General features: G+C 38.9%; 4 protein-coding genes across 6 annotated transcripts in view; 3 read left to right on the forward strand and 1 right to left on the reverse strand.

The window, feature by feature from the left end:
• LOC119552034 (exostosin-1) overlaps positions 1–15,156 on the reverse strand; it is a 76,449-nt gene that overhangs the window by 36,886 nt on the left and 24,407 nt on the right. Inside the window, exon 2 of the mRNA XM_037861773.1 lies at positions 4,036–4,188. Within this exon, the coding sequence (XP_037717701.1) occupies positions 4,036–4,188 (153 nt within the window). The remainder of the gene's footprint in view (positions 1–4,035; positions 4,189–15,156) is intronic.
• On the forward strand, positions 51–1,438 carry LOC119552040. Of its 2 annotated transcripts, XM_037861783.1 has the most exons (3): positions 51–350; positions 407–1,020; positions 1,076–1,438. In XM_037861783.1, exons 2-3 carry the CDS (start codon positions 753–755, stop codon positions 1,294–1,296), a joined length of 489 nt encoding a protein of 162 aa, XP_037717711.1. In that variant the 5' UTR covers positions 51–350; positions 407–752; the 3' UTR covers positions 1,297–1,438. The 2 variants fall into 2 exon arrangements, with proteins under 2 accessions (XP_037717711.1, XP_037717710.1); XM_037861782.1 differs by lacking the exon at positions 1,076–1,438 and having other exon boundaries at positions 407–728.
• LOC119552039 lies at positions 1,708–3,068 on the forward strand. 2 transcript variants are annotated; one of them, XR_005219565.1, is made up of 4 exons: positions 1,708–2,000; positions 2,060–2,286; positions 2,475–2,731; positions 2,791–3,068. XR_005219565.1 is itself a non-coding variant. In XM_037861780.1 (2 exons), exons 1-2 carry the CDS (start codon positions 2,437–2,439, stop codon positions 2,991–2,993), a joined length of 498 nt encoding a protein of 165 aa, XP_037717708.1. In that variant the 5' UTR covers positions 2,391–2,436; the 3' UTR covers positions 2,994–3,068. The 2 variants fall into 2 exon arrangements, 1 of the variants encoding a protein (XP_037717708.1); XM_037861780.1 differs by lacking the exons at positions 1,708–2,000; positions 2,060–2,286 and having other exon boundaries at positions 2,391–2,731.
• Positions 11,757–14,134, forward strand: LOC119552037. Its single transcript, XM_037861778.1, has 3 exons — positions 11,757–12,037; positions 12,144–12,217; positions 12,569–14,134. The coding sequence occupies exons 1-3, from the start codon at positions 12,023–12,025 to the stop codon at positions 13,917–13,919; spliced, it is 1,440 nt and encodes a 479-aa protein (XP_037717706.1). The 5' UTR covers positions 11,757–12,022; the 3' UTR covers positions 13,920–14,134.

The following is a 15,156-nucleotide window of genomic DNA, read 5'->3' on the forward strand; positions in this document are numbered from 1 at the left end:
AATTTACAACCTTTGATTTTAAAGTCATTTGTTATTTTTAGTGTTAAAATCAATAGAAAAACAAAAATGTTTCAATAAAAACATGACGATATACCTAACTATTTATCTCTTCGGTCTACTGAGTCCACTAACCACTAAAGGATTAACGACAAAAAATGATACAATATGTATTGACTGTTCAAAGGAAGACATGGTAGCTTGTGAAATTGATCGAATCGGATTTGATTGTTTTGACCCGACTGGCGAAGATTGGTCCGAAAGGGACGAAGGTGTCCTCCATTGGGAGGGTTCAAGTACCACAGATCTGGAAAAATGCATTCCAAGAAATTTAAAGATTGAGTGCATGGAAGGTATGACAACATTTCGCTTGTATAATTTGCCAACTTATATTTTTATAAAATGGTAGAAAAAAAATTCAAAAAAGTCGTCGTTTGGTCTCCTAAATTGGGTTGTCAAGTTGTACAAAAATCGTCCGAAAGTAAAAGGAATGCATGTTTCAGTGCCACTCTAAATTGCCCGTGCATCAAGGACAGAAAAGAATCTGGAACGGTCTGTCTGTACACCAGAAGCTGGATCGTGCCGTGCGCCTTATATGTATTACAACTGTTGATTTGTTTGTTTACGGTACAGTAAAACAAACCATTAATATTTTACGATCTAGGTAACCCTTTAAATTATAGTCGAATATGTATATTATTTGACATGTTTTTAGTTATTAAATAGAAAATACAAAAAAAAATTATTTTGAAAGCATGTTAAAGTTATGTTTTACTTTAATACTCCTTTCAAGTCCAATAGCCACGTTTGCTTTAACATATAATAGCACAATGTGTATTGACTGCACGAAGGAGAATAAAGATAAGTGCGAAATTTCAGAAACCGGATATGAGTGCTTTGACCGGACAAGTCGAATTTACGATGAGGATATTGATCCATACTTTGGCTTGAATCGAAATCCTCCGAGTAACAACGATTTAGATGTTTGCATTCCGCAGGCCTTGGAGATTCAGTGCATTAAGAGTACTAGAGCAATTTGATTTCACGATTCTATAACTAATTTCCCTTGAAATTTTAGACGAAAATTTTAAATATGCCGTCGTTTGGTCACCGGAACTCGGATGCCAACTGGTACAAAGGGACTACGACGAAAAGGTGATTTGCTTTACTGCGAGACAAACTTGTCCATGCGTTGAAAATGGATCCGGAAAGATGTACATGAACAGTTTGACCGTGATTACTAGCAGATACTTGGTGCCTCTTATTACGGGTTTTAAATTACTAAATTTAAGTTGCTAAGTTTTTAATCCACTTTTACAATTTGGCTTATTTTTACGTCCCTTAAAAAATAATTTCAAATTTTAACATTCAACTCGAGTGGGCCCTTTGCATTCTAGAAGAATATCAGAACAAGGAATATCAGATTCTTACGAATACACATTTCGACGTAATTGAACATTAAATGGATAAAAAAACAATTTAATATACATGTAGTCTGTTGGTCTCCTGAATCAACTTGTAACATGGGAATAGGAGGGTATTCCTTAAAGCTACTAAAATTGTGATGTATAAATCTGTAATCCCTAAGGTTTTCTTAGATGGCCATGACTTATGGCTTTTTATTTTGGCAGAGAATATTATTGTATTACTAAAAACCTCATCTACTATAAGAAAACGAAATATATTATATATAGAATCAAAGCATTCCTTGCTCTAAAAGACCATAAAATAAAACAAATTCATTTCAAAAAACATGTTAAAAGTATTATTTTTTATTATATTCGCTTTGATTCCATTGCCTATTAACTGCGGACAGAGGGATTTGAAATGTGTCGACTGCCGGAAGTACGAGAAGGATAAGTGCATAATCTCAAAAACCGGTTATGAGTGCTTAGTTTCGGGGAACCTTCGGGCATCCTATGGCGGTGGATGGTTTACGAAATATATTGTTAGCATTACCACCGACTTGAGTGTATGCATTCCAAAAGGCTTGGAAATACCAGGTATTCAGAGAAGGAAATCGACATTTTAATTCTCAAACTGATTTTTCATGACATTTCAGTAGAGGATATTGACCAATGCTGCTTTTGGTCACCTGAGCTTGGATGCCAAGCGATATACGATCCGGATAAAGAGGATATTGGTTGCGCCGATTGTAGAATAGATGCATGTCCGTGTGAATCTGGAAGCACCTACACCAGTGATTTTTCGATGGTTTTGTACATATTTCTACCGCTCTTGACAAAAATCTGTGAACTGATAAGTTGTTGATTGTGCCCCAATCGTAAGGTAATTTTTAACCTTAATTTAAGAAACCCAGTCGTTCCTATTGAGATGATACACGTTTTTTAATTTTCACAACAAAGCATTCATTGAATTCTGTTTCGGGTTACGTAAATCTGTATTTCTTATTCATTTTTAATTATTTTCATTCAAATCATGATAAAAGTCTATTTATGTTACATCCTCTTTTTAAGCCCATTGGCCGAGGCCAGTAGCAATGACACGAGTGATAACGCGAGTAATAGTGCGAGTGATTTCTCGATAAGGTATAACAACACCGTATGCTTAGACTGTAGGGAGGAGAATAAGGGTTGTAATATTTCCGATACCGGATACGTGTGCAAACTATCGTCCACATTTGATTCTGAAAATGTTGGTTCAACTACGTTATCTGATACTCCGATAAGTCGCGACTTGGATGTATGCCTTCCAGAGGGTTTGGACATAAAAGGTTATCCGGGAACTAGTTAACTGTGCTTTTTGATTCTTTAACTGATTTTTTTATTACAGAAGAACATATCGGTAATTGCTGCGTTTGGTCACCGAAAATTGGATGTCAAATATTACAAAGAGAGCGCGAACCCTATGAAGACTGTTTCTCCTGTTATCTGAAATGTCCTTGCGATTTGAGTGGATTATTTTCGCTGGCCACAATTGTAAGATCACATTTAATATTGCAGATAACTACCAGTATTTTATGGTTATCTCATTGAGGGCCACGAATCTAAATTTTAATTGTTAAGTAAATTAAACTTTTTTAAAGCAAATAAAATATTTTAAAAAGTTAACAAATTGCATTTATCATTTGAATAACGTTTGATTAATAAATATACGCATAAATAAATTAACATATTCAAATGCTTCAGCGAAGGTGAGTTAGGCACAAAATATCATTACAATATTGAATAAGTTTTTCAAACCATTTAAGTTCAGTGCCAAATTGTAAAAATACAGATGATACTTTTGTTCTCTTTTTTGTGCTTTTCAGTTTTATTTGAGATGTTCTGTCCTGTTCTTGAAGCTGATTGCTGGCAGCACTGGTATCAAAACAATTTCATATTAACAGTTTGATATTAACAATATGATTTTCAAAATAGAAAAAAGAGGAAAAAGCAAAACAATCATCATATATTATCATTTTTTCTGCGTGTCCTTTCCATTACTTTAATAGTACGCCTTTCATGCTATAGGGTGACGAGTTCATCCCTGACAACCGTTTCTACAACTTCATTTGCACCATTAATTTGGCCAACCTAAACGAGCCAAGCTTGGCCCGAGAAACATTTCAAATCATCTGACCATGATTGAAAAGTCACAGCCCTGTGTGCTCATCCCTGAATTTTCGACTCGGGCGCTAAACGAAATCCATTGGCATTGCAAATGCCTTTGGCCCAAGTGTCGTGCCATTTAAATGAGCTTGTCAAGTCGGATTTCAGCACATTAATCACCACGCACATCCAACAGATACATATACGTATATATAAAAGATAAATATAGAGGGACTAAAGTGGGCGGGGCCGAGGCTCCGGTTAATGGCAAAAAGGATGGGGCGTGGCGGCTATTAGCACGATGGCGGAGGCTAAACAAATTACTTGCGGACCCAATGACAGCTAGAAACAATTTCTGGCCACTTTGCCGGCGACAATCATCGTCCTTAGCAACTTTATTGGCCGGGGGGAACGCGAATTGGGGTCTGGGGTCATCGTCATCGTCATCTCCGTCTCCATCTCCATCTCCACATCCACATCCACTTACCTGTCGTACTCGCGGTTGTCCTCGTCGCAGCGATTATCCTGCAGCTCCCGCCAACTCTTCCCGTGGCGACAGGTGGTGACCAGGACCATGTCGCGTCCGTTGTGCAAATGGAAGAGCGAGTTGCGGGTCTCCGAACCAATGCCGTGCACGTAGCTGCAAAAATGATGGAAAACGGGGTTTTTAGTGGTGGAAGGTCAACGGAATTGTAAATTGGTGAATTTTTTATTTAAAATAAGTAAACCCTTGTTACATACACATTTATTTCACTTTCTCCATTAAACTCTATAGTATATTCGATACGCTTATAGTTATACCTCGATAACACAAAGTGTAATTAACATTTCAGTAAACCTAGGGATAGAACTTGCAAATTATCCGTTAAGATTAAGGACATGAGCTAATAATCAAAACTTCTAAAAATCTGTAATTTCAAAATGCTTTCTTTTAGTATTGTGACATAAATCATAGTTTTTTTGTAAAAATTAAGGGCTTTAAACCAAACATGATTATGATATAGGATTTCTTTGCACATTTATTGAGCCATAAATATTTTAGTAAGTCAAAGTACAATTAGTTAACTATTCAATTCATTACGCATATGTTCATTGGACTGTAAAAAAATATGTAAGCATTGAAGACTAGTATTTAAGTGAAACTTGTCTTTCTTTTGCTTTTGCTTGGCGTATGTGCATAAATTTTAAGACCTTTGCTTTCCACTATTGCAACCATGCTTTATGGCCGCCTATAACAGATATAGCTCTGCATTTGCCCGCTCCCCAGATACTTCACCTAAGCTCCGATTTTATTTGCCTTACATCGCAATCGCAATCGGGAAATGCTTACACAAACACAAAAGCGAATGTGGCAGTGGCAGTTGGATTAAACTGCTCCGATTGTTCTTCAGTTGGCATAAACAGCGGCGTCAAAATCAATTGCAATAAACCAACCGCTTGAAGGGAAGGGGAATGGGAAGAGGACGATGGGATGATTCCGCTTAGATACGGCCAGAAATCTGAGCTGACCGTCAGCAGAGCAGCAATTGAAACAAAAGATGAACATTGCGACAGCGACACTAACAATGAAAGTCTTTCTCTCACACACACTCGCACACGCACCACCACAAACAGGAGAACACCCACACAAACACACTCGGCAACGGACTGTAAACGTTTTCAAGTGTATGGCTAAGCAAAATGGCAGCACAAGTTGTACACTTAAAAAAAATAAACCAAATCAGTTTGAAACCGCTCTATTATTCCCACACTTAGATCTTAATTTAAAAAGATCTACGATTTACTTAAAGGGAACATTTCATTTACTTATTATTTTACAAATAAGTTTTCTATGTTAAAACAAAATATTAAAACTTCTTAATCTTTGTAAATTAAAATTATATGCAATTATAAATTTTTTTTAAATATTTTTTATACATTTTAATTTTATTCAGCGGTTAGTAGCTTCACATAAAAAGGGCATATCTTTGTAAATCTTTGTAAATTAAATTTATATGCAATTATAAATTTTTTTTAAATATTTTTTATACATTTTAATTTTATTCAGCGGTTAGTAGCTTCACATAAAAAGGGCATAGGGAATTGCTCTGCTGAGCCTTTGCCGGCACACGTACAGCGTGCAACAGCAGGCGCCATTGTACTCCGTAATCTGAAGTATTTAAATACATTTTATGGAGTTACAAAATTTTTTCAGTATAATTTTTTGACCAATGTACTTTGATTAGATTTTAAGTTATTGTTAGGAAAACCAAATAAACATTTTGGTATTTAAGTATTACCTTACTAGTGAATCGTTGTCCAAATATCTAGTTATTATGTAAAATGTTCACTATGTTTTTCTGAGTGCCCCAAGGAAGCTTTCGCATCAGCAGTCGAGCAGAAAAGGAGAAGCTTCTGGTGAAAAAAAGAAATAGAATCCAGTGAGCAGGATAAGGCTGTGCGGTTGTGTGTTTGTATGTGCAATTTCCTTCTGCTTGGCTTGCAGTTGAGCAAATTTCATACACAATGAGCCACGGCGGTGGTGCTCCACTTCACCTCTGCACCACCGAACTATCCATACAGCCAAAAAGAAGAAAAAGAAACTAAACCAAGCCAAACCAAACCAAACTCGGCCACACAGCAGATTGGGCAGCGCTGATTTCCGTTGTCCGACAACTGGGAGTATCCTTGCTCCTTACTCCAAAAAGCAAGGAACGTCTGCCTCTGATCCTGGAGTCCAAGGACGAACGGAGGACGAGGGAAAGGCAGCAGCTAAGCCATAAGTTATTTGATTTAATCAGCGTGTCGTTGCCGCCGGCGAATTCTGAGGTTACGGCTCCAGAATCGAAATGAAACACAATGTGTGCGTATCAATGGGCAGGGAAAACCACAAGCTGCCACAATAAAAGTGATGAAAAAACTGGGTCAGTCCGATAGTAATAGATTTATTTGCTTAAAGCATATCAAAAAACATTCATTTCTACGAACGTAAACAACACAGTTTGACCATTTAAAATGTAATCTAAATTGGGATTAACCCACATAATCACCATTTTTACAACCAATAAATCCAAACATTTTCGAAAAACCAATATGTTTAAAATACGGCATTTTTTCCAACTGCTTTTGCATTAGTTATCATTTAAAATATTTAAAAACCCATTTAAATTTCTTATTGTAACAAAGTCAATTACTCCGAAATAATCCCACAAAAGAATAGCTTACTCGCAGAAAAAAAACCTAAATCTTTTTAAATTCCATCAATTCATTTGGAAATCAAATTGAAAACCAATTTGCCGCCATGGGACACGCTAATGATACGAATAAATTGATACAACAATTTATTTGTCAATTTATTTCCATAACAAATTTGATTGAATATGACAGCCGTGGCAGCAGCAGCAGCAACAACAACCCATCATCAATGGCGATGCAAGTGAATTGAGGGCCCGAAAAAGTAACAATAAAATAAGTGGCAAGTGACGAGGATTTTTTGGGGCATCAGGGATTCTGCAGATACTCGCTTTTTGTCGTGTAAATTAATTTAGGACGCTGGCAGATGTACAAAGCGCAGAGACAAAGAGAGATGTCGGCCACATTAATATAAATTAAGTATATGGCCTGGCAAAAGCGGCTAAAAAATGCTTTCAGCGCCCATTACGAACCGGCTATAGTCTGTTCTAATCTAATTTATGCCCTAAATGGCTCACTGCCCTGGAGTTCCCGAGTATCTTGAGGTGAAAAAGGTCTATCTGAGAACTTAAAGGAAATATAACGTTGGCCCAAATGGCAAAATTGAAGGTAATAGAGGCATAAATAAAATATACAAAGATCATTAGATGGTAAAATGTACAGTTTTTTGAAATGAACCCGAAGTTAGATATATTAAAATTCAATAAATTCGAAAATCAATCAATTGCACAGACCAAACCACTTTGCAAAATCCTGATATAAGGCCAGAAACCCTAAGAAACCCTAGAAAGGCATATTTTACATATCGTTTAAACGACAATTACTCCCCAACAGCTAAAAAAAAATCTATAAAATAAAAGTATATAACACTCACCATATTGACTTATGGTTTAACTTTAATCTCCCACTCTTTATTCGCGGCTATTGATAAAATGCTTTTCACCGGGGAAAAAACTCCCCATTCATAGTAAAAGAATGCCCTGAAATGGGTCAATTAAATATTGATTGGGCCGGGCTGCAGGCCACAGCCGAAAAAAAAGAACTGGAGGAGGAAGCCGGCTTTCCACCAAAAGCCATTCGGAGGGCTGTCATCGCCAGTGCGACTCCAATGACAATAAAGTGCAATAACCAGACGGAGGGACCATTGAACCGGGTGGACTCCGAGTGGAGTCCTGCCCTCCTGACCACCACTAATCCAAACATAATCTAAAATAATTGAGTATGCCCAGGACGCGAAGCTTTTTTCGCCTCCTCCCCCCCACAAAGTCCACTTTGAATAATTTATGCGCGCATTAAATAAGCTTAAAATGTGTGCGGGCCATGCTTTTTCTTTTAGTGTGCGCATAGAATGGGGGTATTCTGGGTATCCGGGGTATCTGGCATCTAGTATCTGCGGGGCCCGCGGCCATTGTCTGCCACACTTCGGCTTACATGGGTTAATGCCTGGGACGGGACCCTTGTGCGTTGCCAAGAGGCTATGGCTTATGACATAAGTTTATGTTTTCTCCTCACTGCGAAAGCCCGTCCCAAAAGACCGACCCACTACTGCCAGTTGTCGCCTTCGCGGCCAAATCGCTTGGGGTTATGCAGCATTTGCTCCAACCGAAGCTTATCTATGCAACTTCAAAGCTTTTGTGATGGCCCAGTCACATTCACATGAGCTCACAATCCATGGATGGAGAGCTAAGAAAACGTGGCGTATGCGCAATATCTCCAGCATCTCCATCTTTTGTGTTTCGACCATAAAATGGTGTCGCAAAACTGCAACGAGACCGGAGTAGCAGCAACTAAAAAAGTATATAAAGAAAAATGAAAAAAAAACCGGAACAACAGAAGTGCTCCTGGCTTTAAATCAGTGCAGGCAAGAGCAATAAGGACATCAGGATACGGCTGAGACTCCAGAAAAAATGCAGGAAAAGGACGAAAGGTTGAGAGGTCTTCGACCAGCGGACGTCAGGTAAATGCATTTTTACTCCGGCAAAATAAACGTAAATATAATTTTAAGTGCAGCAACAGCAGAAAGAACAACAACAGCAGCATCAATATCAACAAATTGGTTTATACAAGAAAAATAAAAACAGAAAACAGGGACGTCGGGAAAATAAATTTATTTTTAAAGGCAATTATGGTCAGCTATATGGAAATGTATAAGATTTTAAGGAGCAAGTGTTTGACATTCATATATAAACTCTTTAAGCTTTACAATAATATAAGTAAAAATCTTATTTCAATTTTAAAAAGGTTCTTAAAAATGTATACCTTATTTATATTGACTTTTCCTGCTCTATTTATCGAACTTTCTGTAGCGAACTGCAGAAATTTACATACATTTATACATTTGGCACTCTTGAAGCTTTAAGGAATATCATCAAACTCATTTATTTTAAAATTTGTAATAGTTTCTGTGGCATTGTTTGCATTGACTTTTCCTGTCCTGTTTTCCCAACTTTCTCCAGTGAACTGCATCAACGTCAGCTCTTTGGTGTCATCTGTAATCTGGCCACGCCCCTGCCCCTTTTGGCCACTATGTGATGTCTAATGTAAGCGACCATCGATCCGTATCAATCAGGGTCCGATTCTCCGGCATGTTGCCATTGCTCGTCAAAGTTATTGCAGCAGGCAATGCTTTTGTTATCCTTCGAGCCTTGGCTATCTGGCCAAAAGAGTGTCTATCCTAAGACCCGAAATGCGAATGTTATCAACGTTTTGGCTACAAGATGAGGGGGCGAGATGAAAAAAATCTGTGGCACCGAGGCTAAATTCGAGCTCATACAATTTGCAGTTAGCTTTCGCCTTATGCTTGGCCAACTGATACAGGATACAGGCAGTACCAACCAGTTCTCCCTTCACAAACTCACATTCCCTTCAGGCATTTGTATCCACTGGGAAAAATATCTTCGTCCATTTGTTGGTCAATGGTTTTTGATGCTTTTAAGTGATAATGAATTAGGCATTGAGGAACTATGAAGAAAACTCATTTGAAGAATATAGGACTTTCAAAAGTATTATAATGCCAGCGTAAAGAACTTTTTCTTAAAGATACAATAATTTGTTAGCTAACTAACTAATTTAAACTATTGATTTTGCTATGCATACTTATAAAAATAATGTTGCTTATATATATTTATCTTAACCAAATTAAATTATTTAAAAAAACTTTACTTAGTATTAAAGGACATTTTCTCTCTGTGTGCGTGTGTGCTGGCTCACTGTTGTTGCGGCTTGTTTGGTTTTATTGTGTTTATATTTGGCTTAGGGCATCAATTTGCTTTTATGCAAGGACGACTACAACGACAAGGAGTTCAGGACTCCGGCTGTAAGCTAGCATTATCAGCAAAGTCAGGCTAGGCAGCAATAACACAAATATGTCTATATGCATGTGCGTACATACAAGTGGAGCATGTACAATGTACCGATTGGAGAGGCCAAAGGATCAGGGGCAGGGGTATATTGCATTAGCTGCTACTGCCACAATGTTGCATCGATTACATAATCCATTTACACAAATGGCATTTTAAATACATTATTGACTGAAGCGTGGAGCGCGTTTTGAACAAGGCTTCAGCTCGCTCAACGTTGCGTATGCGTAATGTGCCGGCAACCAAAGAGCTGAGCAAACCCAATTGATATGCCTGTGTGGTACTGCATATATACATACATATTAATGTCCGTCCGCCTCGTTCTATTTAACAGATGTTTAATTAGTGCACAAATGCAATTATTGGAACTTGATAAGTCCGTAAAGGGCAAGCCAAAGCGGCTTAAAATGGCTTAAATTTATTGAAGTCTGATATTCTGATAAGTAGGCACGTTAGAGAACAGATAAGCCATTGTTTAATTAAACATTGTTCAAGTCTATAGATGCGGCAAAGACTTAAACTATTTAATTACATTCAGGCCTTAAGTAGACAAATGTGGAGCATTCCAGTTCATTTCTATAAACGAAATAAACCATTTGAATTGCATAACTTTTATGTTAGTCTGCTCTAGCTTTAAATTAATAAAAAGCACTTTAATTTAATTTAATTTGACAACTATTTCAGTAAATATATATTTTTTTCTATGTTTAACTAACTCAAACAAACAAAAAGCTTCATTAAAACATTTTGTTAATTGTTGACATATGTAGGTTGCGTGAAACAAAACTCTTGATTCAGCAATACAACTCCACTACTTTGGCAAAACAATCCGAAAACTGATGATTTAAATTACTAATAAACATCAGAGAACTATGAAAATTAATTTCTCTCATGACCACTCAATCTCGAAATAAATATCATTAAATATTTTTGCAGTTGACACACGTCTCCTGATAATGAGGCATTTGACTTTGAAGTGGCGCCACCTGCCGCAGAGATATATGCGTTCGAGTGGAGCACTTTGAACAAAAAAAAAATATCTCAACAAACATCAACAGCATTACCATGGCCATCATTATAACGATGATGATGGGCAGAAAAGTGCACACACGCCACAAAGTCATTTACCGAACCGAATCGTTTGGCACGTTTCGGCCCACAGATGGCGTATTGATGATGATTATATATACACCACTATATTGCATGAGGACGATGATGATGAGGATGCAATACATTGTGGGGCAATGCCTGGCGTCGATAAATTGAAGTGCAGCCAGCAAGGCAGAAGCCGAAAACGCTCATTAATAATTATTAAGTCATAATTAAACAGTTGCACTGGTGCCTGGTGCAAATCGAAGCTTTTGATGAAATTTAAGAAATATTTAAAACTTACTCAAAGATCGCATGCCAACCGGTAGGCAGCTGCAAAATGCAGGCGAAATCAAGCAGCAAGAAAATGCACACGGAAACTAAAAGCCAAATAGAAATGGAGAGTAGAAGAAAGCAAAAAAAAAAAAAAACAAGGCAAAATAAAGGAAGGAAAACCCAAGCAGACAGACAGACAAAAAAACCACAGGCACTATAGATACCGAAAAGTAATGGAACTAATTGCCCCACGAAAGGCGGCCAGCCTATCAGTCAAAAGCCCATTGTTCCCCACGAAAGTACGAAAGTGAAAATGCCAATGCCAAGCTCAAAGCCAACTAGCTACCATAATAATTGGAGCAACTGCAACTTGCCACCAGCAACTTGCAGCTACCAACTAGCAACTTGCAACTACCAACTTGCAGCTAGTAGTATATAAAAGCAAGTGCTTGGCGCGCAGGCGCCGACAGTTGAAATTCGCCAGCAGCCACGAAAAGAGGGTCTTAAATCGAAAATCTGTTGAAAATTTATATTCAAATCAAGCAGCAACGGTGGGAATATTCAAGTCTGTTGGCCAACATGAGGAAGCATTGCGTAAGTAAGCCAGAAATGGATTACCGAGGAAGTGTAACACATCAGCTAATTGACATTGTCAACCGATTTGCATCCGGTTGCATTTGGATTACTTCAACTCTCGTAGATCAATTGGATTTGGCTGCTGTTGCTGCTAAAGCTGATTTTGATCAGGGGCGAACAGCAGGCAGAGGATCACAGGTGAGTGGACTCCATAAAATCGGATCAAAAATAAGAGGCTTAATTAATTTGCTAAAAAGGAAACGATAAACATCAAAGCGTTTGATTGGTGTTTAAAGGTGTTAAAGTATTATCAACTGAAAGTCGAAAGAGATAGTCATGAAAAATTGGCCATAGCAAATGTTTACGATTTGAAACATTAAATGTTTTTAAGACACCCCTTATATAACGATTTTTAAAGTCTCTAAATGAACCTCAAGCACTTTCCTTAAACTTCACGCTTTTTCTTACAGTTTATTGAAACTCAAATCTTAAATGATAGTCGTAATAGGCTAATAAAATTCGTAAAATTTACTTTCGCTTTTCCCACAGAATCCAACGACGTTTCATGTGGCAAGAGATGAACAACTCCGTAATGGGTGGCGTGTTGGGACGTATGTTCAATGGAGCCAGGGCCATGAAGTCGATGTTCACGGATCTCATGCCAAGCACGGCGGGATATGCCCAAAAGTCCAACATGGATTTCCTGCCCACAGAGATGACGCGGGTGAAGTACATCATCCGCAATCCCCATAACAACAAGCCCATGAAGATCATCAAGATGAGGCCGTCACCTAAGAAGGTGGTTAAACTTAGGAGACCCATACCAAAACCCACTGTCACAGAATCCACAGTGATGATAGCTCACTCGATACATGGTGATCACCGGATGAGGCAGTTGGAAAAGGAGCAGGAACTTATAGCCGAGGGCAAAGCACCCATGACCAGCGATGAGGCCATTATGGAGAAGTACTTCAAGAAGCGACCACGAGGTGGATCCTCCAACGAAGTGATATCTGGCAAGATCATGGAGTATCAGAGCTGGAAACCCGTTTACAAGGCGGGTGAAACGCCTTCGTCTTTTGTGACCCTAAGGCCACAGGCCCTAACCCATCTGCACACCGATATATCCAGTGGTGGAGATCATGAAATGTTGCCAAAACCCGAAAAGCTGGTGAGCTACGAGTATGAGAGGGAGGAGGAAGAGGAGGCGGAGAACGAGGTGGCCAAGCAAATGGGTCACCGGTACGAGGTCACCGAGCATACGGGTGAGGCCAGTGGTGAGGTGGAGACGGTGGAGGCGGTGGCCTCCATGGAGAGTGGCTTTGTGCCCAGTCAGGGCATGACTTTCAGGTCTCAGCCACCACCTCCTCCGAGACCCAGACATCGCAGTCCTTCCAGTACGACGACCACGACCACCAGTACCACCACAGAGGCACCCAACTATCCGGCTTCGTTCCTGAAGAAATTCCGCGAACGAGAGGCCAGCACCACCACGCGGAGACCACGTAAGCACCACCATCACAACAAGGAGGTGTATGTGATCCGCGAGGATGAGGATAACTCCGTGGGCAGCACCACACCACCATCCTTCGCGATGAGCAGCCTGAGGGCCCGCCTGCAGGATCAGCAGCGCCACCAGAGGCAGCAGCACAAACAGCAGCTGGAGGAGGAGGACGACCTGGAGTCCGCCCTCGTGGACGCCATGCACGGCGAGAAGTGGCCATCGGAGGTGGCCCACAGCGGCTTCCAGCTGTCCAGTCCCATTGGACCCAGTGCCGTGGCCTTCGAGCAGCCGCTGGCCAAGGCGCCCAGGGGTCAGTACAAGCGCCAGACCCGCGATAATATCCGGCAAAGGGGATCCGTCAAGTTTAACGATAAGCCCAACTACGATGAAGCCTGAGGAGCGGCTTACCCTGTAAGCAACCAAAGAGCCACAGGCTGCAGCTAAGCTACACAGGCAAAAATTATTATATGGTTTTATATGCAACAAAATCAAACCGGTGACATAGGAAACATCCTTCTCTACAATGCAATGAAACTTTTGGCTTTTATCAAATCAAACTTTTTATTCAGTACAAAGATGTACAAGTCAAAATTGTAACAAGTTCTATTTAAAACTAGCTTAGAAAAACACAATTTGTTACAAGAAAATTTACAAAATAAACTAGGAAAACTTAATTTAAATTAAAATCTAGACTTTCTTATTTAAAGTTGAAAAATGGAAAACGGTGGTCCAAAAAAACAAAAATTAAAAATCTTTTGTTTCAAGAAAATTTGGTAAAATTGGAAAAACAATTTTTTACAAGAAAATTTACAAAATAAACTAGGAAAACATAAATTAAAACTATATCAATATTTATTATATTTATTATTATTTTTATTTCTTAAATGGCAAATGTTGGAATTATAGTTTCCTAAAACATTTATCACTGAAAAATTCACCAATTAAATTAGCTTTTCCAAGTTGGGACTGTTAACCACACTTGAACTTCGTTTAATTGGCTTATCTAAGATTTAAGATTATAGTTTTTCGCCGAGTAAAAGTTGGCTGAAACATTTGAACAACGTTTTCCCATTGAGTTGCATTTCATTCGCGAGGCGGAGTCAATGCACCCATGGCACGCAATAATATGCAGCATTCCGCAACGGACATAAAACTCTGGAAATATTTTGACTTTTAATTAATGCCAGTTAGCGATTTTCCCTTGGATGTTTGTATGTTTGTTTGTATGTATATATGTTATATGTTATCGCATTCCGCTTAGCAGCTTGCATTTGACAACTAATTTAAAAAGTTTACATGGCCGACAGCCTTGGGGCTTGAAATCGAGAGCATTGCGGCGAAGTGGGTTAAACCTGCTATAAATTCCAGAACAAAAGCCATAAGACACACTGTGCGACTGAGACGGGGATGGTGAAAGGGAAAGAGATAGCCAGATGGAGGGGCGAACAAAGAAAAGCGCATTTCCACTTTGAGTGCGGTTTTTAATCAACTAAAGCAGCGCCAACAACAAACTGCAACTGAATTAAAAAACTCAGAATGCCCACTAAAACCGAAGGAAAGGGATGGAAACGGGATGGAAAGGGGCTGGAAAGGGGATGGAAAGCAAAGGGAAAACGCGATAAACTTTAAATGA

The sequence above is a fragment of the Drosophila subpulchrella genome, chromosome 2R (assembly GCF_014743375.2).
Source record: "Drosophila subpulchrella strain 33 F10 #4 breed RU33 chromosome 2R, RU_Dsub_v1.1 Primary Assembly, whole genome shotgun sequence".
NCBI classification, from domain to species: domain Eukaryota; kingdom Metazoa; phylum Arthropoda; class Insecta; order Diptera; family Drosophilidae; genus Drosophila; species Drosophila subpulchrella.

Bases quoted from the DNA above. Each gene is read 5' to 3' on its own strand.
- LOC119552040 (XM_037861782.1), top strand. From the start codon at position 83: ATGACGATATACCTAACTATTTATCTCTTCGGTCTACTGAGTCCACTA. The intron at 351-406 runs GTATGACAACAT...ATAAAATGGTAG, and splicing joins AAAGATTGAGTGCATGGAAG to AAAAAAAATTCAAAAAAGTC.
- LOC119552039 (XM_037861780.1), top strand. From the start codon at position 2,437: ATGATAAAAGTCTATTTATGTTACATCCTCTTTTTAAGCCCATTGGCC. The intron at 2,732-2,790 runs GTTATCCGGGAA...TTTTTATTACAG, and splicing joins AGAGGGTTTGGACATAAAAG to AAGAACATATCGGTAATTGC.
- LOC119552037 (XM_037861778.1), top strand. The intron at 12,218-12,568 runs GTGAGTGGACTC...CTTTTCCCACAG, and splicing joins CAGCAGGCAGAGGATCACAG to AATCCAACGACGTTTCATGT.